At 32.1% G+C, this 22,990-nt stretch overlaps 1 protein-coding gene across 10 annotated transcripts in view; it reads left to right on the forward strand.

Annotated features, from left to right (window-relative positions):
* Positions 1–22,990, forward strand: part of VPS13B (vacuolar protein sorting 13 homolog B) — a 950,112-nt gene that overhangs the window by 77,667 nt on the left and 849,455 nt on the right. For 8 of the 10 annotated variants that reach the window (XR_004232297.1, XM_031954131.1, XM_031954187.1 and 5 more), the window contains 5 exons: positions 6,715–6,983; positions 9,250–9,345; positions 9,655–9,777; positions 10,772–10,909; positions 14,777–14,864. Coding sequence is in view for 9 of the 10 variants with exons in the window: in XM_031954131.1 (XP_031809991.1) it covers positions 6,715–6,983; positions 9,250–9,345; positions 9,655–9,777; positions 10,772–10,909; positions 14,777–14,864 (714 nt within the window). In the remaining variant the exon portion in view is untranslated. Of the gene's footprint in view, positions 1–6,714; positions 6,984–9,249; positions 9,346–9,654; positions 9,778–10,771; positions 10,910–14,776; positions 14,865–22,990 lie in introns of those variants that run through there. The other 2 variants (XM_023496408.2, XM_031954417.1) reach the window with 2 other exon arrangements.

A 22,990-nucleotide genomic window follows, 5' to 3' on the forward strand; every position in this document is an offset into this window, starting at 1 on the left:
ATCTTATTGGATTAATGAATATTTTCACCTGTGGTTCTAAGAAACTGTAGCATAAGCAGTGACCGTACCTGGGCAGAACTATCTTGATTGATGGACTGAATCAAGTTGAAGGAATCAACAAGTCTCAGACCTGTTGGTGGGTTAGGGGAATGTCTATATACATCCCATGAAGATTTTCCCTAGTGGAGTGGAGCAATTTGTTCCAGTGGTCATGATGGTGGCTGAAGCAGGAATTTAGAGCTTGATCAGGCATTGAAGATGTCAGGATTATACACATCATACATCACTAATCATCTTGACTATTGATGACTCTGGAAGAGAGTGAAGCTGATGACTTTGTACAGCTCTGCTTCACTTAAATCCAATTTACTTATAATTCAAGACTTTACTCCATGATATCGTGGGTCCCCTTTGAAAACAAAAGTTGAATAACAATAACTACCATAACCACAACAACCCTACCTAATTGTATGCTATGTTTTGCAGTATTGCTCTCATAGATCCCTACAGTTGAGGTACACAGATAGACACATGCAGGCATTCACATACATACAGAGACACATTAATATTCCTTATGCTGATGTTGCATTAAGTAGCATAATTTCTCCGTGTTGAAAAAAGCAGGAGACTAGAAAACCCTTGTTCTAGAACATTTAGGTTTTGACTTTCAGTGCCCTAGGTCTTTTGTAAAGTCATTTAACTTATTTAACTTTTTTTTTTTTTTTAATTATAGGTGGAGAGTTAGTAGTTTGTTCAAGGGATCTTATAAACAATATCCCAAAAGTTTTTAGTTTACTATTGGGTTTCAATAGTGTCTTCTAGCTTCTCCCCCCCCCCAAAAAAAAAAATCCCTTTTAGAGCGGTGTGTTTCTTGTTTTTGTTTTTAAAGAAAATTCTTTTTAGAAATCATAAGATCATAGATTTAGTGAAGGAGTTTGAAAACCATCAAGTCCACCTCCCTCACTTCATAGACAAGAACTGAAGCATAATGACATTAAATGACTTTTTGACGATTCTACAGCTATTAAGTGTCTGAAACAGAATTTGAATTCAGGTTCAGGTCTTGACTCCATGTCTGACATTTTATTTACTACATCAGACAAACTGAAGGTTTCATTTTGTATTTGAGTCTGGAGATGAATAACTTGCCTCATTATTGATTCTCTTTATTGTGGTTGGTCATTGCACAGACTATATTTCTGAAATTATGAGTTTTAAAAAATGAGACTTTTGTCAGAGATGCTTGGTATAAAATATTTTCCTCAGTTAATTGTTATCCTTATGTGTATCTGCAGTTTTCTATGCACAAAAAGCTTTTAGTTTTATATAATCAAATTGTATAATTGAAATAATTGTTCATTTCTGCAGCAGTCCCATCTACAAGAATCTTTTCTCAAGCCCTATTGTGTCTTTCTCTCTTAATTATTTCCAATTTTTAAAAAATTTTTGATTCTTTGTACATATTTGCTTATTGTGTCAGTAGATTGTGACCTCTTTGAGAGCAGAGGCTGTCTTTTGCCCTTTTTGTTTTTTCTAATGCTAAGCAGAATGCTTGGCACTTAGCAGGCACATAATAAATGTTTTTTCACTCTCATTTTTGATAATTATACATTTTTATTTTCAAAATACATGCAAAAATAGTTTTCAGCATTCACCCTTGCAAAATCTTGTGATCCAAATTTTTCTCCTTCCTTTTCCCCTCCCCTAGACGACAAGTAATCAATACAAGTTGAACAATGTAGTTATTTGAAGAATATTTCCACATTTATTATGCTACTATCAAGAAAAATCAGATCAAAAAGGAAAAATAAAGAAAATAACAAAAAAGTTGGAAATACTGTTATGATCCATATTTAGTCCTTATAGTAGTCCATTATGCAGATGGCTCTCTCTCCCTCACAAGTCTATTAGAATTGGCTTGAATCTCCTCATTTTTAAAGAGTAGCATCCATCAGAATTGAGCATTGTATAATCTTCTTGTTGCTGCGCGCGTACAATTATCTCCTGATTCTGCTCACTTCACTTAGCATCAGTTCATGTAAGTCTCTCTAGGCCTTTCTGAAATCATCCTGTGGGTCGTTTCTTATAGAACAATAATATCCCATAACATTCACATACTATAACATATTTAGCCATTCTCCAGCTGATGGGCATCCACTCAGTTTCCAGCTCCTTGTCATTATAAACAGTTTTGCACGTGTGTTCTTTTCCTTTTTTAACAATCTCTTTGGGATACAGACCCAGTAGAGACACTGTTGGATGAAAAGGTATGCACAGTATGCCCTTTGGGTATGGTTCCAAATTGTTCTCCAGAATGTTTGGATCAGTTCACAACTCCTCCAACAATGTATTAATGTTTTGGCTTTCATTTTATTTTTGCTGATAAGTCTTATCCCTTTTTGTTTGGTCATGTACCTTTACCTTACCCATAATTGTGAAAAGTATTTTGTTCTTTGCACTTCTGTTATGTTGTATGATGTTTTGTTGTGTGGCCATTGATACATTTGAAGCTTTTGTTGACTCAAACCTAATTTCTACCAAACTGTTTTACAGTTTTTCCAACATTTTTGTTGAATGAGTCCTTATTGAATAATTGGGGTCTGTTTTATCCAACACTAAGTGAATATGTTCTTTGCTTTTTATATATTATAAATCCAACATCTTCCTCTGATCAACTAAGCAGAAAGTTTTGATTGTTCCTTCTTTGTAATACAAATCTGATGTTGCTATATTCCCCCTTTTCATTATTTTCCTCAAGATTATTGATATTGTATTCTTGGAGATGGATTTTATTATTTTTTTTCTACGTATGTAAAGTAAACACTTATATAGGTATATTTGGCATATATATATATATATATATATATATATATATATATAAATTGTCACAGAAAAAGTAAATTTAGGTAGTTCTCACATTTCTTCTATTATGTTGTCATCACCCAGTTATGAACATTTAATTTCTCTTCAGTTGTTTAGGCCTGTGTTTATTTCTTTAAAGACAGGCATAGGAAATGGTGAAATATATGCTAGAAAAGGGGAAAGTAACATGAAATTGAATGACTTTAAGCCTTATTGGCCTTTTTTTACTTTTAATATTGGCCTTTCATTCAATTATTACAGAGATCATTGCTTTATGAAATCCAGGTACTTTTCAAGGTATATTCTAATTCAAGATATATGGTTATTATATGCTGGTATATATGATAATGGATTTTGAATGTCATGCTCTTACATTATGTTACAATTATCTGTGTACTTTTAAAAGATCCTTCCAATGTCTCATCATGTTATGAATGCAGGACTAGTTTCTGTCTATACTTATGTTCTGGCATGTCCAGTGAAGCTGTAAAGACTTCAAGTGAAGATCATCTGAATAACTAGATAATACTGAATCAGCCTGAAGTGGTTACAGCAAATTACAAAGATTACTTAGGTGTGGATGGAATACAGTATACCTCAATGAAATTGATATTAGCAGTTGAAATCAGATCTTGAAGTAGTGGAGCTCAGAATTTTTATACTTTTTTATATTTATTTTTTTCTAATAAATGGAAAGAAAAAAATTTAAAATTCATTTTTAAGAAGAATTTTGAGAGTAATATTCTTTCCCTTTTTTGTCCCTTCTCCCCTCCTTAAGAAGACTAGCAATTTGATATGGATTATACATGTATAGTCTGTAAAATATTTCTGTATTAGCCATTTTGTAAAAGCAAACTCAGACTCCAAAATCCAAGAATAAAAAAGTTGAAAAAAAGTATGTTTTTATCTATATTCAAGCTCTATTAGTTTTTTGTCTGGGGGTGAATAGGGTTTTTTTTTTTTTTTTTTTTTTAATCACAAGTCCTTTGCAACTGTCTTGTATTGCTGAAAACAGATAGGTTAATGATCTTATAGATTTGCTGTTATTTTATACAATAACAATTTGCTGTTATTTTATACAATTGTATAATTTTTTACAATTATACAATATTTATATTACAACATAAACATTGTATTATAGTTTTATACAATTGTATAAAATATTTTATACAATTTTAATCATACAATAAAAGATTGTATTTTATACAACTTTAATGATATATATTTATACAATACAATTTATACAACACAATAATATTGCATGCAATTATTCAATTTATACAATGTATAAAATATAATTTTATTTAGTTAACAAAACAAATTTTCTGTTTTGTTCACTTTGCATCAGTTCATATAAGTTTGAAATTTTTCTGAAATCATACTGTTTATCATTTCTTTTTTCCTAAGTAGTATTTTATTTTCCCAAATACTTGTAAAGATAGTTTATAACATTTTTTTTTTTTTTTTTTTTTTTTGCTGAGGCAATTGGGGTTAAGTGACTTGCCCAGGGTCACACAGCTAGGATGTTTTAAGTGTCTGAGAACAGATTTGAACTCGGGTCCTCCTGACTTCAGGGCTCCACTACACCAACTAGCTGGCCCTTAACATTCATTTTTGTAAGACTTTGTGTTCCAAATTTTTTCTTCCTTCCTTCCTTACCTCCTACCTCCCCAAAATAGTAAGCAGTCTGATACAGGTTAATTATGTGCATAATTTCCATACTTGTCATATTGTGCAACAAAAATCAGGCCAAAAGAGAGAAAATCACAAGAAAGAAAAAGCCAACAAAGAAAAAAGTGTGAAAATAGTTTTTTCCTCTTGATGCGATTGGCATTTTCCATCCTAAATCTCTTGGAATTGTCTTGAATTACTATATTACTGAGAAGCTGCTAATCATTTTTGATATCATAGTACTATTCTATCATAATCATGTATCACAACTTGTTTAGTCACTCCCCATTTGATAGATATCCAATTTCCAATTATTTGTTACCACAAAAAGAGCTGCTGAAATGTTTTTGTACACATAGATCCTTTTAATTTCCTTTGATCTTTTTGGGGTACAGACTTAGTAGTGGTATTGCTTGATCAAGGGTTATGCACAATTTTATAGCCTTTTAGACATTGTTCCAAATTGTTCTCTTGTAAACTTTTTAAGAATTAAATTTTTTTTTTCCCAATTGTTTTTGCATTAGTAGTATCTAACAAAATGCTTTTGCTTAATAGGTATTTAATAAATGCTTTTTGAATTGAATCAAAAAAAAATTTTTTTAAATTAAGGGTGTGAAAAAATTGGTAACCTTGTAACTAAAAACTTTGGTATCCTTTTGTAAATTAAGTGTTACTTTCTTATTATTTTTTGCAGGTGATTAGACTTTTTTAATAAAGGGTTTGATTAGACATTTTTGCCTTTAGATCTTTTGTTGTAAGTTTGTGTAAAATAGGCGATGGTAAATAATGCATTCATTGTAATGGACATAGCTTGCCTGGAATCCAAGAGTTGATTTTTTTGAATCATTTTGAAGCTCCCCAGCACAAGTCAAAAAAATTGCTCAGTTGATTTATGATTGGTAAGAAAAGGGGAAAGATGTCAAGCAAAACAGGCTGTTTTTTGCTTGCAGTTATGGATTTTTATCTGTCTAAAGGAAATGGATTAGTTGTAAAACTCTACAAGTTTTACCAACTCAATGGAAGAACAGAATACTCAGGAGTGTGTTGGGAATAAAGGTTTCTCAATGAATTATCTTATGAGATCACACTTGTTTGAATCTTTTTCAAACTTTCACTCTACTTTGAAGCATTTCAAAATACAATATTGTAGTGGTCTTTGATAATGATAGTATAGGGGCAGCTAAGTGGAATAGTGTATAGAACACCAGTCAGGAGACCCCAGTTCAAATCTGATCTCATTCACTTAACATCTCCTAGTTGTGTGACCCTGGGCAAGTCACTTAACCCCAATTGCCCTGGGAGGAGGGGGCAAGGGGAAGATAATGATAGTATGCCTCTGAGTAACAGAAACCAATGGGATTTATTTTCAGAAAGCAACCTTAGATTCAATAAGTTAGAGAGTTTAGGAGTTTTATATTAACATTTGTCTGACCAAAAAACTTCTTTGTGCTTTTAAAGTTCTTTTTATATCAGCAAGAATCATTTTGATATGTTGTATTCATTTGTGGTAAAGATAAGGTAAACATTGTTATTATAGGTTAGATATAAAGTTCATTTTAGCACTCTGTGATATAAATAATAAATTTCTATTTTTGGAATAGACTTTTGATTTTGAGAATTGCCTGCATTAAAATTTTTTCCTTTCATGTCTTAAGTAGTTGAATTTACAAATTGTAAATTGACTACCTTTCAAGGTCATTTCTATTATCCTGTGAAAACATACTTGCAGTATGTTTGATCATTTGCTGTAAAAGTTTGTTTAAAAATTAGCCTGACAAATTTTTATGTGTTTATTTCCTTTGAAGAAAGAATTCATATAAATGTGTATTTTTTTTGTCAATTAACAATTGAGATTTTATTGAAGATCTGTTGCATGCTCAGTGTGTTTCATAAGTTGAGTGGGTGAGGTAGGTATGACACAAGGGTAGTGTGATACTTTTTTTCCTGTAATCTTGTTGTCTTTTTGGGAGGGCAGCTTTAATGATATACATTCTAATATTATCTCCTTATCTGTGAATATTCATCTCTTTATCTGTGGATACTCAGAAATATAGAAACAGGTGTGATTTCCAAGTGTCAAAAATAGGAAAGGGGAGCATCTGAGAAGTGGACTTTTTTCTTTACTTGTCGTATACTTTTCTCTGGCTAAACCTCACATTGCCTATTTGTATTTTGTGTTAGGTAGTGAAGGTGAAACTGGCAGAGATATACAATATCTTAACCAATATAAGGCTCAAGAGTTCTATGCACAACAAGATGATGAACAGTCCCAGGGATGGGTATCCTGGGCTTGGTCATTTGTTCCTGCCATTGTGAGTTATGACGATGGAGAGGATGACTATCTTGGAAATGAAACAATATCAACTCTGCATCAGCAGAAGTCTCAGACTTTAAAGGATCCAATTGTTTCTGTAGGATTTTATTGTACAAAGGCCACAGTGACTTTCAAGGTAAGTTTTCTTTTACAATAATATTAATCTTAGTTGTTTAAAATAATCAATACATGCTCTTTTATAAGGCAAAAGAAAAAAAAGAAAATGCATTCAATAAATCTTGCTGCTGGAGAGAAATCAGCGCTATAGTATAATAGAATTATAGTTGTTTTTATTGATGTTTGCTATGTAGTCAAATGACTAAAAAATTGATTTATTTCATTATGATTAAAGTTGTAACCATTAAGTAAATTATAATATAATTAAGTTATGACATTTATTGGTATTGCATGGATTTGGATTCATTACAAGTCAAATCATTCCCTTCAGTGTCCCCTGTCCCTATCCCCATTCTCCCATGTAATGATTACATTGCCAAAGCTAACATTTTATATGATTGTTGTGAATTTTTTTAGTCATTCTAAAATACTATGAGTAAAGAATTCCATGGATTTTTACTTGCCCATGCTAAGATAAATGTCTTTATACTAAATAGTGTCTGTGGAATTAGTTTTTACTGATAGAGTGACATGGTAGTTCCTGGAATTCATTTATTTGATTGACATAGTAATGAATCCAAACAGAACTGTTATTTCAAAGCACCCAGGATAAAAGAAATTTTTCATGTTGACGTAATTTAATGATTTTTTTGGTTTAGTTAGGATCACTGTGCTTTGCTGAATGCTATGCAATCAAAAAATGATTTTTGAAAAAAATTAGCAAAATTTATGTTATTATCACTTGGTAAATATTTTCCTTGATAAGTCTGCTTTTAAATTTCCTGGAGAATACTGAAAACTAAACTTACTATAGAATTTTGATATTATATTAAAATGAATTAGTGTCATAATAGGTAAAATTTAAAATGATTAAGGTTAAAATATTCCTTTCAAATAGAATAAACACTTATTGGTAGACTTTTTTTTTTTACTATGTTGCTATTTTTATATGAACAAAACATAATATGAGCCAGTCATTTGTACTGACTGTTAATCCAAATTTATGAAGAAAATGAAAATTAGATTGATAAAGGAAGTATCCTATTTCAGGTCATTTTTGTGACCATATAGTTTCAAACATGAAAATAATGAAGCCTTATGCTAATGCTTCTGTTAGTTATACTGATGAAAATAATAGTATGTAATTGAGTCAGGATGGACATTTACATGAGAAATACATATGTCTATAAAGTATAAGGGAAACGTTCTGATAGTTGAGGGGAAAACATTAGAATTCATTGTTTGGCTTGCATGCTAAAATGTATGGAATTAATTTGTGGTTCATATTTTGGTAAAAAAAAAAAAAAGCTCATATTTCTGCATTAGTATTCTGAACAAGTTGATACCATTTCAGCAACAAAAAAAAAGTCAAATGAAATGTAGCATTTTTCTAATAATGTTGAAAATTGTTCTTGTAATGTTTGAATTCTTTTAATCAATTAATTGCTTTTCCTCTACAATAATTGCAGACAGCTGAAGAGGAATCAGGTTTAAGAAAATCAATTTCTATTTCAGTGTTTGGTTTAGAAAATTTTACTTTAAAACAGCTACCATGTGTATTTCACTATTGGAAACAGCCAAAAAATGAGAATTTGCGATTTCAAAAACATTTTATATAAGAAATAATGATAGAATAAGTAGTAGAATTCCCATACTAAAAAGATCATGCCTAAAATTAACTCTTTTGTGGAATTTTAAAAGGGTATTTAAGTATTACTATGCTTTTGTTTTACTTGGATGTGATTGTTAATTTGAATGTATTAAAGTTTGAAGAATATTCTGATTTCTTCAAGGACAAAGGTTACTTGAACATATGTAGAAGGCAATGAATAAATTTTCCTTTGAAAATAACAGGAAGAAATTTTGGTAATGATTAAACAGAACTAAGCCCAATTTATGTTGTAACTGTGAATTGATGTAGTATTTTGTAGATTTTAAAGCTCATTATAGATACTCATTTGCCATTAACATTTCTCTTGCAGCTGCACAGCTATTGCACCTTTTAAAGCAGTCTTATAATAACAGGAAACTAAATAAAAATACTGTGGTGGTCAAGTCATATGCCATACATGAGATTAAATTGGCATATTCAGCAACAGGGTCTTATGTTCTAATGTGAATAATATGTTACAGCTGTTTTTATTGCACCTGTTTCCTGCACCATAGTAGATTTTGATAAATAGTAAAGTTTAATTTGTCTTCATCAATTAGTCTAGTTATGACAGATTTCTGCTCTTTAGTGCTAATTTTGGTTTATTTAATTTGTTTATCATATTGTTTTATAGCTCACTGAAATGCAAGCTGAAAGTAGTTATTATAGCCCTCAGAAAGTAAAATCAAAAGAAGTAATATGCTGGGAGCAAGAAGGAACCACAGTTGAGGTAATTTTCCATCATAAATGTATATATTTAATTTTATAGTAATAATTCTGGAAAGTTGGTGTACAATAAATATTTTTTACCAGTTGCATATTTTAAAATGCCATTTATGTCATTGGTTTAGCATTCTTTTATTTGACAAAAGAGATCACTGAAATACTTCTTTTTAAAAGGCTTTACTATATTGTATAACATTACAATAGAAAATGATGCCACAAATTGTTAGACAGTCCAAAAGACTACATGAGATTCATGTAACACTTGATCTGTATTTCAAATTTTGTGTTTATTGTACTGATTTTCTTCTTATAGGCCCTGATGATGGGAGAGCCTTTCTTTGATTGCCAAATTGGTTTTGTAGGTTGCCGAGCCATGTGCCTTAAAGGAATTATGGGTGTTAAAGATTTTGAAGAGAATATGAATAGATATGAAGCTGTAAGTAAACACTTTTTAAGATAAGATACGAAAAAAGTAACCTTACATGTCACTGTTTGTGAATTGATTGAAGGACTTTTTTTTTTTTTTTTAAATCTTAACAAAACAAATGATAAATGACAAAATAGGAAGTGACATGTATTCTTAGGTGGTTTTGATTAACTTTTTTTACGGATACTATGCAGGGATTGTTTGCTGGAAACTTACTGATACGTCAAAAAAAGAAAAAAGTGAATAAAATTAAATGTTTAGATGGTAATTCCAGATATCTTTCAATTTAGTGGTTATATTTTGGTTAAAATCCACTAGGAATTTTCTGTAATGGTAGCTTTATGAAAAACCAATTTGGAATAATATATTGCTCTTCAATTTTGTTGTGTTAACATGATTTATTCTTCAATATTCAATGAACTGTAACCTTCACTATGTGCATATCATTTCTTTTTTGGCCTGAAACACTGAGGGCCTCCCCCTCCAAGACTTATTTATTTATTTATTTGCTTATCCATCTATCTATCTAGGTGGGTTTCTTTTTTTTGGGGGGGGGGGAGAGAATTAGGTGAAAGAAGCCATTCTTTGCCTCAATTCATATCTGTCTTTAATCATTGAATGAGTGTGACCTCATTCAAATTGAGACCTATTAAAGACATGAGCTTAAAAAGGCCAAAGTCCCTCATTGCTTCCAGAACCATCTCCAGCCATCCTGATCTATATTTGGCCATTCTACCCAGATGGTTCTGGAAGAATGGGTGAGGCGGATGACCTAGCACTATCTTCCCTCAGTTAAATCCAGTTTACTTGAATGTCATGGCTTTATTTCGGTGATGTCCTCATCAAAAATATAGGACTACCAACCATATATATGTATGTATGTATGTGTATATATATATATATATATATATATATATGAATGTATATAAAAACAAAAGTCTTATTTGCTTCCACTGCCTAATAATGATTTTTCTTCTTTCCCCTCATATTTTTTCATTTTAAGGAAGCATGTTTCTTCATTTGTGGTGAAAATCTGAGTACCAAAGGCTTGACATACCTTACAAATTCATTGTTTGATTATCGAAGTCCAGAAAATAATGGTATTCGTGCAGAATTTATTTTGAATGCAGCTCATCATAAGGTCAGAGAACAAACTTCTAAGCCAAATCCTAGTCTGTGTTTGGCATACACACTTAAGAACAGTTGATTGCTATCATTGCTGCCAACTGTCATTTGTTGAGTACTTCTCATTAATAGTAATATACAGCAGAAAGTTTCTGCCCTATTTATGCCCCCAACATTTGTTTTGGAAAAAGGCTACTTCATGAGTGCCTTGTTTTGTTTGTACAGCATTGAAGAATGTGTGTGTGTGTGTATGGAAATATATTTTAAGAGTTTTCTTTATGTTTATGTATTCATATTCAACATTTATCTTCTCAAATAGTGTTTGCTATGTTTAGTAGTTACGCATTTTTGAGAATTCTTTTTTGGCTGATTCAAATTAAATACTCTCAGTTAATTCAGCAGGAAGTGGTGGAAAGAACAGGAAATTGAAATTTAGATGATTTAAGTTTTAGTCTTTGTTAGTATTTAACAGTGTGACCTTGAACAAGTTGCTTACCTTACCTGTTCAAATTCTCGGTTTACTCATTTAACAAATGAAGGAGTTTGACTTAAGTTCCTTTCAGGTCATGAGTACAATGATTATAAAATTTCTTTTACCTTTGTGGTAATGACAGATAATGTAGAATAGTAAATAGTGAGTTAGCTTTGAAGTCAGCCTCTTAAACCTACTAGCTTTGTGACTGTGGGCTAGTCATTTAGCTTCCCAGTAAGCAAATTTTAAGAGAATATGTTAAAAGAGAAGGTACCAGTCTATTAGTAAAGGGAGTTTTGTTATCTGAGAATTCCCAGTTTCAGGAAAGTCCAAGTGATTTCATTGTCCTATTTATTTCAGTATCCCCATTACTGGATTTGATTTTTTTCCCCCCCACCCTTTATTTTTTCCTTTCCATTTTTCTTTTCTTTTCTATTGGGGCAATTAGGGTTAAGTGACTTGCTTAGGGTCATACAACTAGGAAGTGTTAAGTGACTAGATTTGAACTCAGGTCTTCCTGACTTCAGGGCTGGTGCTCTATCCACTGTGCCACCTAGCTGCCCCCATATTTCTTATTTGTAGTAGAGTCATCCAATCTAGTAAAGTTAAATAGAACCATATACATTGGTGTGTTGGGGAAGGAAACCTCAGTTGTTGGTTTTGATCTTAGAACTTTCCCTAATCAGCATTGCAGTGCACCTGCAATTTCATTTTTATGGGTATTATTTCTGTCCATGCCGACCACAGTCTCTGTACTTTCATTAATACTGTACAAAGATCCACCCAACATACTAGATGTCTTGCAGTAAACCTTTTTACATTTTACAAGAAGGACATGTGAGCAGAAATGGTTTAAGGATATCTTCAAATGTTATATTATCAGAAATGGAGGTGATAATCTAGCTAGATTAAGGAATAACAGCTTTCAAGCTGTATGGGTACTCACATAATAGAAAAAGATCTAGGTTTTTTTTTTTAACCAGTCAAATATTAATTTTCCAAGGGGCAGCTAGGTGGCAAAGCAGTTGGAGCACTAGCTCTGAATTCAGAGAAGACCCAAGTTAATTTGATCTCACTCACTTAATACTTTCTAACTGTGTGATCCTGGGCAAGTCACTTAACCCCAATTACCTCAGGACAAATTTTTTTTTCTAATTTCTACAGTGTGCAAAATGCTGTGAGTGGTATTGTGGGAAATATATTCATTTTAAAAACACTTTTAAGAAATCTATTGGGTGCAAAGATACTTTTATGTGATGCAAGAAAGACTAATATTAATATTTAACATTAATACAGTTTTAAGGATTACAGTAAAACACTTCACATATATAATCTGATTTTATGAATAAAAAAACTTTTTTCTTATAGGGTTATCTAATGAGTGATAAGGCATGTATGTCACCAAATAACTTTACCAAACATTATAGAAGATAGCATAAAAAGAGAATAGAAAAAAAATTAGTTCACAAGGAGGGATCATCAAGTAATAGTCAGGAAAGACTTCAAAAAGTAGTTTTTTTTTTTTTTTTTTTTTTTTCTGAGGCACTTGGGGTTAAGTGACTTGCCCAGGGTCACATAGCTAGGAAGTATTAAGTGTCTGAGACTAGATTTGAACTCAGGTCCTCCTGATTTCAGGGCTGGTGCTCTATCTGCTGTGCCACTTAGCTGCCCCCCAAATTAGGTGATCTTTAAGTTGGACCTTGAAGGATAGGTGGAATTTCAGTAGTCAGTGATGAATGGGAAGGTACTAGTTAAAGAAAAGCCTATATATACTGTGTATGTAGCATACTCTGGAAATATCAAATATGGCCCCTGAAGGAGAGTACTACAAATAATGGAAATAGAACATCAGGCTACGTGTTGGAGGATCACAGGTTAAAAGTTTGGGGTTTGTTTGGAAGACATTGGGAGCCATCAGAGATTTTTGAGCATTTAAAGTGTTGTGAATATAACTGATCAACAGTTTAACTTAGATGGGAGATATGGGAGTACAGAAGCAGGGATTGTTGGTTAGGAAGTCACTGTAGTTGTTTAGGAAGAGATATGAAAGGCATTGGAAATAGAAAAAGAAAGGAATGTGGTATGCATTATGAAGGTAGAATCAGTAAGACTTCGTTACTGCTAAGTTGTATAGAATGAAAGAGAGGGAATATAAGGTAATGGTGATATTTTAGGTATGGATGACTAGAACAGTAGTGACATCATTAATAGAAATTAGGAAACCAGAAGAGATACTATACTGTAGTGAGAGATGCAATTCATTTTTAGAGTTCTTAAACTAGAGGTGTCAGTGAAGTATGCAAATAGTGTACAGAAGGAATTTAGGAATTTGACTCTGGAATGAACAAAAAACATCAGTGTCAGAGAGAGGCTGAGACTGGGGAGACTTTGGAGTATGCATAAAGTTTATTTCTTGGATTCTATGTTTCTGATTAGACTTAGTGATTGTCAGAATGATCTTAACTAGTATGTATTGAATGTTACAGTGGATAGTGACTATATAATATTAGATTTGTTTTTCATTGATTGATAGCCAATAATGTATGCTGCCTATATTTAAATGTTTGAATACTTCCGAAGAAATCTACCCCCTTAATCTATATATGTTTGGTTAAAAACAAATAAAAAGTGTGAAGGCAAATGTAGTTGACGAAATTTGTAACAAGACGTAGAACGAAAACAAAAAGAATGTGTGTGTGTGTATGTGTGTGTTTTTCCTCCCTTCATACTTGGTTTTGAAAACTTTTTGAAATTAATTATATATGATACACTAAAGTTATATATTGTCAGATAAATGAAATCTTAGGCATGACATTGTTCTCTTTGATTTGCTCAGAGCTTTGATGTTAAACTTATATTGCAATTTCTTAGCAAATATAAAACCTCAGAAGCCTGATGATTATGGGTTAAAAAAATCTATTTTAGCTAAATTAACAGTTTTCCTGTATGTAAAATGATAATCTTACATCGCCTTAACTTTCAAGGTTTATGTAAGATGCAAATGAGATACTGGATGCAAAGCTCTTGTAAACAAACCATAAACTGCTAAATATAGTTGTTTTTGAAATATTTAAAATTAACTAGCTTTCTTTAGGAATATTCATTATTAGTATTGTGTAGCTGAGAAAGGTCAGGAAAGGAATATGTACTCCATTAAAGGTATTCATTAACTAAACATTATTGATAAAGTGTTTAAAATGCCCAGTAAAATTATAGATAGCCCTTTGTGGGGCCTATAATAGAAATTACAATAGCTGCCTTAGAAGTGAATTCTTTGGATAACCTTGGTTCTTTTGTTGTGATAATCTTTTAAGTTGATCCACAGCTCAAGTAAGGATATGTCTGATTCTTGTAATCTCAAGATTCTCTTCTTTTTCAACTTTTGTTCTGTTTGCTTTGCTTTGTTGGCAGGAGACATATACTGAGATAGCAGGAATGCAGAGGTTTGGAGCTTTCTACATGGATTACTTGTACACAATGGAGAGCTCCAGTGGCAAAGGTACTAGTTACTTTATTTAATGTTTGCCTTTCCTCAAACAACAGAAACAAAGGCCTCTTCACAGCCACCTGGTCCTTGACCAGCTGTCCTCGGTTACCTCAGATTTACCTTTCGGGTTGGTTTGGGGAATGGATTAATCTGTAATGACGTCTTAGAATTTTCTGATATTCTTGGTATTTTGATTCATTTCCTTCCACGGATGATAAGAAATGCATTTTTATAGTCATTTTGTATTAGTGCTCATAAGTAGTTATAATTTTGGTTCCTGGAAATTGATATTTCTTTCTATTGTCAAAAAGAATAAATCTTTCCTTCTTAAAAAGTACCTCGTGAATGTTGCATTTTTTTTTAATAAAGGTTTGTTTAATGTTTTTTGGAAAAATTAAAGTGTAATTCCTATAGAAATCAAGTGTGGCATGGTGCTTAATTTTTGTGTCTTATTTTTATTTTTTTAGGAAAAGAAGATCTGTATTTTCTGAGGTTTTTGTCCTATCTTCTTTGAGAAAATATGATTGTCATCTTAACTCTTTTTCTTAGTTTTTGGTAATTTCATGCTGGTTGAATATTTCCTTGTATTCTGTTGCATTTGTTTAAGAGTTCTTGCTGTGGTTTCAAGTTTTAAAATGAAATCTTTGTATTTCAGTAAACCCTGTATATGTCCTAGTCATTTTAAGTCTTTTGGATAGGTAGAATATAGAGTATTAATGAGATTTCTTAAATTTTAGAGCTGGAAGGACCTTAGAAGTCATGTAGTCTGAGCCTTTTATTTCATATACCAAGAAAATAATATAGGGGATTTTATAAGCTAATTAATAGTGGAGTGAAAATTTGAACCCAGGTGCTCTACCAGTCCATTCCTTATTATATTATACAACAGAGTCATGGGATTTAAAAGTGTAAAGTGACCTCAGAAATCATATACATTAATGATTTTATTTTACAAATGTATAAACTTAACATCAAGGTATTCAAATCACTTGTTCAAGGTCTTAAAAAATATTAAATGACAAAATCAGGATTTGAATCTAGATTCTCTGCTAGTGATTTTTCTTTTTAACTAACACCCCAAATGAGATGAATATTTCTGTATGTAGAGCAGGACAGAGAGTTTAACTATGAATCTGTTGCACTTATAACTTGCTTCTCTCTCCAAGAATATGACACATTCATCAGGATATTTTCTTTCATTTTTTAAAAAGTTTTTGAAATTCAATATTGTAAGATTTTGAGTTCCAATTTTTATCTCCCTCATTCATTTCCCTCTCCCCTTCTAAAGATAGCAAGCAATCTGATATGTTATAGATGCACAATCATTTTAAATATATTTCCATGTTAGTCATATTGTAAAAGAAAAATCAGAACAAAAGGGAAAAACTACAAGAAAGAAAAGTGCAATTTGTATGTTTTGATCTGCAATTCAGTCTCCACATTTTTTTGTTTGTTTTGTTTTTTATTGGATGTGGTTGACATTTTTTATTGCAAGTCTATTGGAATTATTTTGGATCATTATTGGCGAGAAGAGCTAAATATGTCATAGTTAATCATCACACAATCTATTCCCCCATTAATAACTTTTTATTATCAAATTATATGCAAAAATAGTTTTCAGCATTCACCCTTTTAAAATCTTGTGTTTCAAATTTTTTTCCCCTCCCTTTCCCATCACTTAGACAGCAAGTAATCCAATATAGGTTAAACATATGCAGTTCTTCTGTATTTCCACATTTATCATTTTGTTTGTGCAAAAACTTAATATAATAAAATTATACATTTTGCATTTCATAATGTTTTCCAGTTCATCTTTGGCCATAAAAATCTTTCCTTCTCCACAGAGTTGAGATATAGACAATCCCTTGTTCTCTTAATTTGCTTATAGTATCCCTTTATATCTAAATCATGAACTCATTTTGACCTTATCTTGCTTGATATAGGGTGTTAGGTGTTGGTCAGTGCCTAGTTTCTGCCACATTATTTCCCAATTTTCCCAGCAATTTTTGTCAGATTATGAATTCTCATCTCAGAAGCTAGAGTCTTTGGATTTATCAAACATTAGATTACTGTAGTCATTGATTGTTGTGTCTTGTGAACCTAACTTATTTCACTGATCCACTATTCTGTTTCTTAGCCAGTACCAAATGGTTTTGACGATTGCTGCTTTGTAATATATATATAGTTTTAAGTCTGGTACAGCTAAGCCACTTTCATTTGAAATTTTTTCATTAATTCCCTTGAAATTCTTGATGTTTTGTTCTTCCAGGTGAATTTTGTTAGTATTTTTTCTAGCTTTACAAAGTAATTTCTTGGCAGTTTGATTGGTATGGCACTGAATAAATAGTTTAATTTAGGTAGATTTGTTATTTTTATTGTATTAGCTCGACCTACTTAAGAATACTTGATATTCATCCAGATGTTTAGATCTAACTTTATTTGTGTGGAAAGTATTTTGTAATTGTGCTCATATAGTTCCTGGCTTTGTCTTGATAGGTCGACTCCTAAATATTTTATATTACCTACAGGGTTTTTTTTTGTTTGTTTTTTTTTTTTTTTTTTTTTTGAGTCAATTGGGGTTAAGTGACTTGCCAAGAGTCACACAGCTAGGAAGCATTAAGTGTCTGTGACTGGATTTGAACTCGTGGCCTCCTGAATTCAAGGGCAGAGCCCTATCCACTGAGCCTTCTAGCTGCCCTAGTTAGTTATTTTAAATGGGATTTTTTTTTTCCTATTTCTTGCTGCTGGACTTTGTTGGAAACATATAAAAATGCTTATAATTTATGTAGATGTATTTTGTATCCTTCAACTTTGCTAAAGCTGTTACTTGTTTCTAGTAGTTTTTTATTTGATTCTCTAAGTATGCCATCATATCATTTGCAAAGGGTGATAATATTGTTTCCTCTTTACTTATTATAATTCCTTTAATTTCTTTTTCTTCTCTTATTGCTAAAGCTAACATTTCTAATACAATATTGAATAGTAACAGTAATAATGGGCGACCTTCTTTTACCCCTGATCCTATTGGGAATGGTTCCAGTTTATCACATTCATTCAGCATCAATTATGAAAGTCTTTCCACATTTTTCTGAAATCTGCATCAAGCTGTTTTCAAAGCCATTCTGATTTGTCTGTGTTTTTTTTTTTTTCCTAAACTGATATTTCTTCATTACTCTTCATTTCTTGAATAAGCTTTTTCCCCAGATGTTTAGTGAGCTTTAGTTCTTTTCTTCTCCTTTTCAATGTTGTAACCCCATTATTAGCCATTGTTTTCCCTATGCCCTTCCCTAGCCCCAACCAAGTCAGAAAAATAAAAATAAAAACTTTTTAATTAATATGTATACTCAAGCAAAATAAATCCCACGCTGATTATATCTGAAATTACATATTTTATTTTGTTTTTTATTTCATTAAAATATTTACGATGTTTTGTTGCCAGTCCTCTGAAATTTGTTTGATGATTGTACTAATCAGAATTCTTAAGTTTTTTTTCTCTTTACAATATTGCTAATGTTGTATAGATTATTTTTTAATTTATGCTTACTTCATTCTGTATCAGTTCATACAACTTTTTCCAGGTTTTTGTTCCTCATATTTGGATTCTGCCCCTATTTTTTAAAAGAACAGTACTGCTGTAATTAGTTCTCTTAACACATTATACATAATGACAGTTATGGATCTGTGCTACTATATTAAAGGGAGAGGTACATACATTAGAATAAATTACTTACAAGCTTTCTATTTAAGAAGTGTTGTGATACAGGAGCCACCTGCCAGTGGCTGCTGGAGGTCTAACTCAGACCTGTAGAATGGATCTCTTCATTTGAGAGGATATTGATGATACAAGGAGACTGAGAAGCAGTTGCTGTTCTTTGACCTCTCTCCTCTTCCCTCTTGCCTCCAACTTATTTCATTCCCAGTCCACAGGGAACATCTGTGAAGGCTGCTTTGCAGCTCCTTCAAGTTTAAGATTCACATCTGTGGAGGCTCTCGGAGAATTGACCGCCCCCTTCACTTAGGCATGATCCTTAACAGAGAAGCTCAGATTTTTCTCTATCATGCATAATAATATTTGCTTTCTTGGAGGGGCAAACAAAAGAGTTATTGGAATTGGTTTTACTATGTGCTTCGGTTGTTTAAAGATAGCAAGAAACATCATTTCATGACATAGTTGAGCAGCTTTCCTTGAGGTGCTAAAGAGAAACGGGCAAAAAGACTATCTTTAACGTAATTGCATCTTATGTACCCTCATCTTTTATAGAATATGAAGACATTGGTAACCTGGCAAGATTCTGCAAACCAACTTACTATGTATATATTATTTTTTGATATCAGTCCAAAATTAGACCTAGATAGTGAGGGCAACTATGGTTTGAAATTAAGAAATGAAAAAGAATAAATGCTTATAAACTACCCAAAAACCTTGCTCTCATTGATACTTTAAGAAGAATAATGAAAGGTCTGGATAGAAAAGAGCCACAGATACTATCCCACAAGAAAAATGAATTATTTTATTATTAGAAACCTCAATTTTGGAGTGCAAGAGACCACAGAAGCCTCTTTTTCATCTTCTTTATTTTATCAGGAAACTAAGTTCTAGAGACATGAAATGATTTGCTAGAGATCACCACATAGTAATAAAAGTGCAAAAGTAAAATTGAAAACCAGATATTCTGAGTCCTAATTTGATGATTTTTCCCCATTTTTACTATTCTGCAGCTATCTTTGTATAGGCAGACTTGTTAAGAACTAAGTTAAAAATAGTTTTTCCCCCGAAGCAATTGGGGTTAAGTGACTTGCCCAGCATCACACAGCTAGGAAGTGTTAAGTCTCTGAGGCCAGATATGAACTCCAGTCCTCCTGACTTAAGGGCTGGTGCTCTATCCACTGTGCCACCTACCTGCTCCTAAGTTAAAAATTAATATGAAATGAGGTTAATGATAAACTCCAACTCACTCATATAAGATGATGGATAAAAGAAAAAAAAAACCCATCAACATATACTAACCATTTCTTACATAAGTTTATGTATTATAAAGCAGTCACCACAACTGCCTTAGGCAGAAAATACTCGCAAATGTTGTAAATATTTTTAAATAAAAAAATCATCTGCAAAACATTTTGATAGAGGAAAGTAGAAAATTACTTATGATAGTACTTTATAAAATAGTATGGAGTAGATTGGGAATAGGCATGGGAATGAATCTGAAGAAATCTTTGTCCTACACATAATTATTCCAGGTCATTTAGAGAGCACTTATAGATGAAAAAGAAGGATAGATAGATAAATAAAACATTTATTAAGTTCTTTCTTGGTGCCAGACATAGTGCTAAGTATAAACAAGTGCTAAATATAAACAAGGCAATCTATTCCTCAAAGAGCTTGTATTTTAATGAAGGACAGGAACAGTTAAAGTGGTCCCAAAAAGTGAGAAGACATGCTTGCGCAAAATCATAGTCTGGAGGTGATTGGGATATGAAAAGATTGGAGATGAAAATCTGGATGAACCCTGGCAAGATATCTTATCAATCTATCATAGTTTGGTGATTTCGTGAGTATTGTTCTAAGTTGCTGCTGGGAAGAACAGTAAACAGATATACTATGGTACAGAATTGTCATCATCTCTAAAACCAACTTTTTTCATTAAAGATTGTAGTGCAACCAATACTCTTGAGACTTTTAAGTATTCCAGTGGAAGATGAACTAAAAAAAGATGAAGAAAATAGATAAGATAAAACAATTATTCATAAAAAATAAATCCATCTTGGAATTGAGACAATTTTAATAGCATGGAAGTATCATTTTTGAAGATACCAAACAATAAGACAAAAGCTGTGGATCATGTAATCACCACCAAAAGTAAGAGGACAACAAGAACTACTTATATATCTATTTTCTATTTGCCAGTATATCTAAATGAAAATGATCTACACATTAATCAGGGATATCCTTAATGAAAATATGAGAGGAAGCAGAAGGATAGAGTTTATTGAGAACAGTAATGACTTAGTCAGATTCACCTGTAAAGAAAATCATATTGGAAGCACTGAAGAGGACAGATTGTAGTAAAGAGAGATTTGAGGCAGGGAGACCAATTAGGAGGCAGTTGTAATAGTCTAAGGTTAATTCCTCAACTAGTAGTTGAATAAGGAGTGAGAAAGGAAAAAAAAAAAGTTTTTGAGGACTAAATGACAAAATTTGGCAACTGGTTGCTTATGTGGAGGTAGAGTAGAGTGAACAATTGAGAATGATCTGAAATTTTCAACTTGGGAGGCTGGAAGAATGATGGCAACCTCGATAGAAAAGGGAAATTTGGAAGAGGAGTGAGTGATGATAGGAAAATGCCGAGTTACATTTTAGACATTTAGTGAGTTTAACCCTAAAAGGAGGGCAGCCTTCAGGAGGGAAAGGGAAAAGGAATTTTTACTTTAATTTTCAGTTGCATCCTTTGTTCTTCCACAAACAAGCCAACAAAACCGGTTTTCCCTTTAGCCAGGGATGAGAGGAGATCCAACACACCCTGTTCATGAACTCCCCCTACTGGAGAAGGAAAATTTTGCCATTGTTAAAATGCATCCATAGTGATTTCTGATGATCAGAAACAACTTTCTACTTTGTCTAGTTCTTCTATCCCTTCACCATATCTGATTCTAGAGAAAGAACACTTAATTTATTTGTGCAAAGTAATGCTGTCACTTTAAAAATTATATATTATATTTAAAGATAATATATTCTTATGTAAACATGACAATGTTTATTAAGATATTGAAAAAATAATCAGTGCTTATATTGAGCATATCCTTACATATGCTAGATTAAATTTGTTTATTCAGAAATAATGTGATATGTTAATATGTGAAAAACGCTGTGCCTGGATATTAAAATACAGCTTCTGGCTTCATGGGTTTTGCCATTTGTCAAGGACAAAGATATGACAAATACACAGCAACAACAATTGCAATGAATCAAGGTCTCATGAGTATTATGTTGCAGCCTGACTTCATATTGCTATTTTGATTCTTCTGAAATAATGGCTTTTCATGATTCAAAACTATATTGCCTTTCGTGTAGTATTTAGCATTAAAAATGTAATTTTATAGCAGGGCAAAATACAGTAACATTGAAAAAATACCATGCAGTTTCTCTGATGTGATCCAGTCTACTACTATTCTCTTATTCAATACTGGGTCTGCCTATAAAGTCTGTCCAAAATTTAGTAATATGTTAACTTGATTGAATATTATAATTTTCAATTAATACACATTTAGATAATATATGTTTTCTTTCATCTTAAATCTTTTCCTTTCCCATTTCTTTCATCTTTTGATTTTGATCCAGTCTGGATTCCTTCCTAATGATAACTCCTTCATGACCACTTTTTACTTCACTGATGATACTTTTACTCATTCCCCCCACAAACTGATTGTGGTGAAACACCATACTCCCCAGTGCCACTTCTGCATTCTCCCTCTTCTGCTATTAATTTGTGAACTCCTCTTTGAGGTTCATTCAGCTTATATCTACCAACCTATCCAAATACCACTAACTCTTGCTTAATGTTCTCTTGGATAATTCCCCTTTTTTTGTCATTGTTTTTTTTCCAACTTTTGTATTGTACTAGGAGATTTCGAAATGCATATGTACAAACACCCTAATCTCTCAGTTCTTCAATTACTTATTTCCCATGATCTATTCCACCCCACCTTAGCTACAGAGTTCATCTTACCTTTGATCTTGCCATCAGCTGTGAAATACAGCGATTTCATGTTCATATACTCTGAAATTCCTTTATCTGATCACAGTATGTTTTCATTCCACCTCTCCTTCTGTCTTGAAGTTCCTAACTTTATTCTTTGTCCTCTTATTCCTCAACCTTTGATTCTTTCCCAGGCCTTTACTCCTGTACTAATCATACTTTTCTTCCATTCCCAATTTGCTCTCTTCATGAACCAAATCACTTTTTGCCAATCTTGTCCTGCCATATTTTAGCCTTGTATTATTCCTATTATCCCATTGTCTTTGTTGCTATTCACATGGTAAACAAAGATGAAGACGAATCTTGAAGCTACCTTGATAGTCATTATATTTTTGTTTTATAACCTCTAGTTAGTCCTCATAGTGTAATCAAAACAAATCT

The sequence above is a fragment of the Sarcophilus harrisii genome, chromosome 1, assembly GCF_902635505.1.
Source record: "Sarcophilus harrisii chromosome 1, mSarHar1.11, whole genome shotgun sequence".
NCBI classification, from domain to species: domain Eukaryota; kingdom Metazoa; phylum Chordata; class Mammalia; order Dasyuromorphia; family Dasyuridae; genus Sarcophilus; species Sarcophilus harrisii.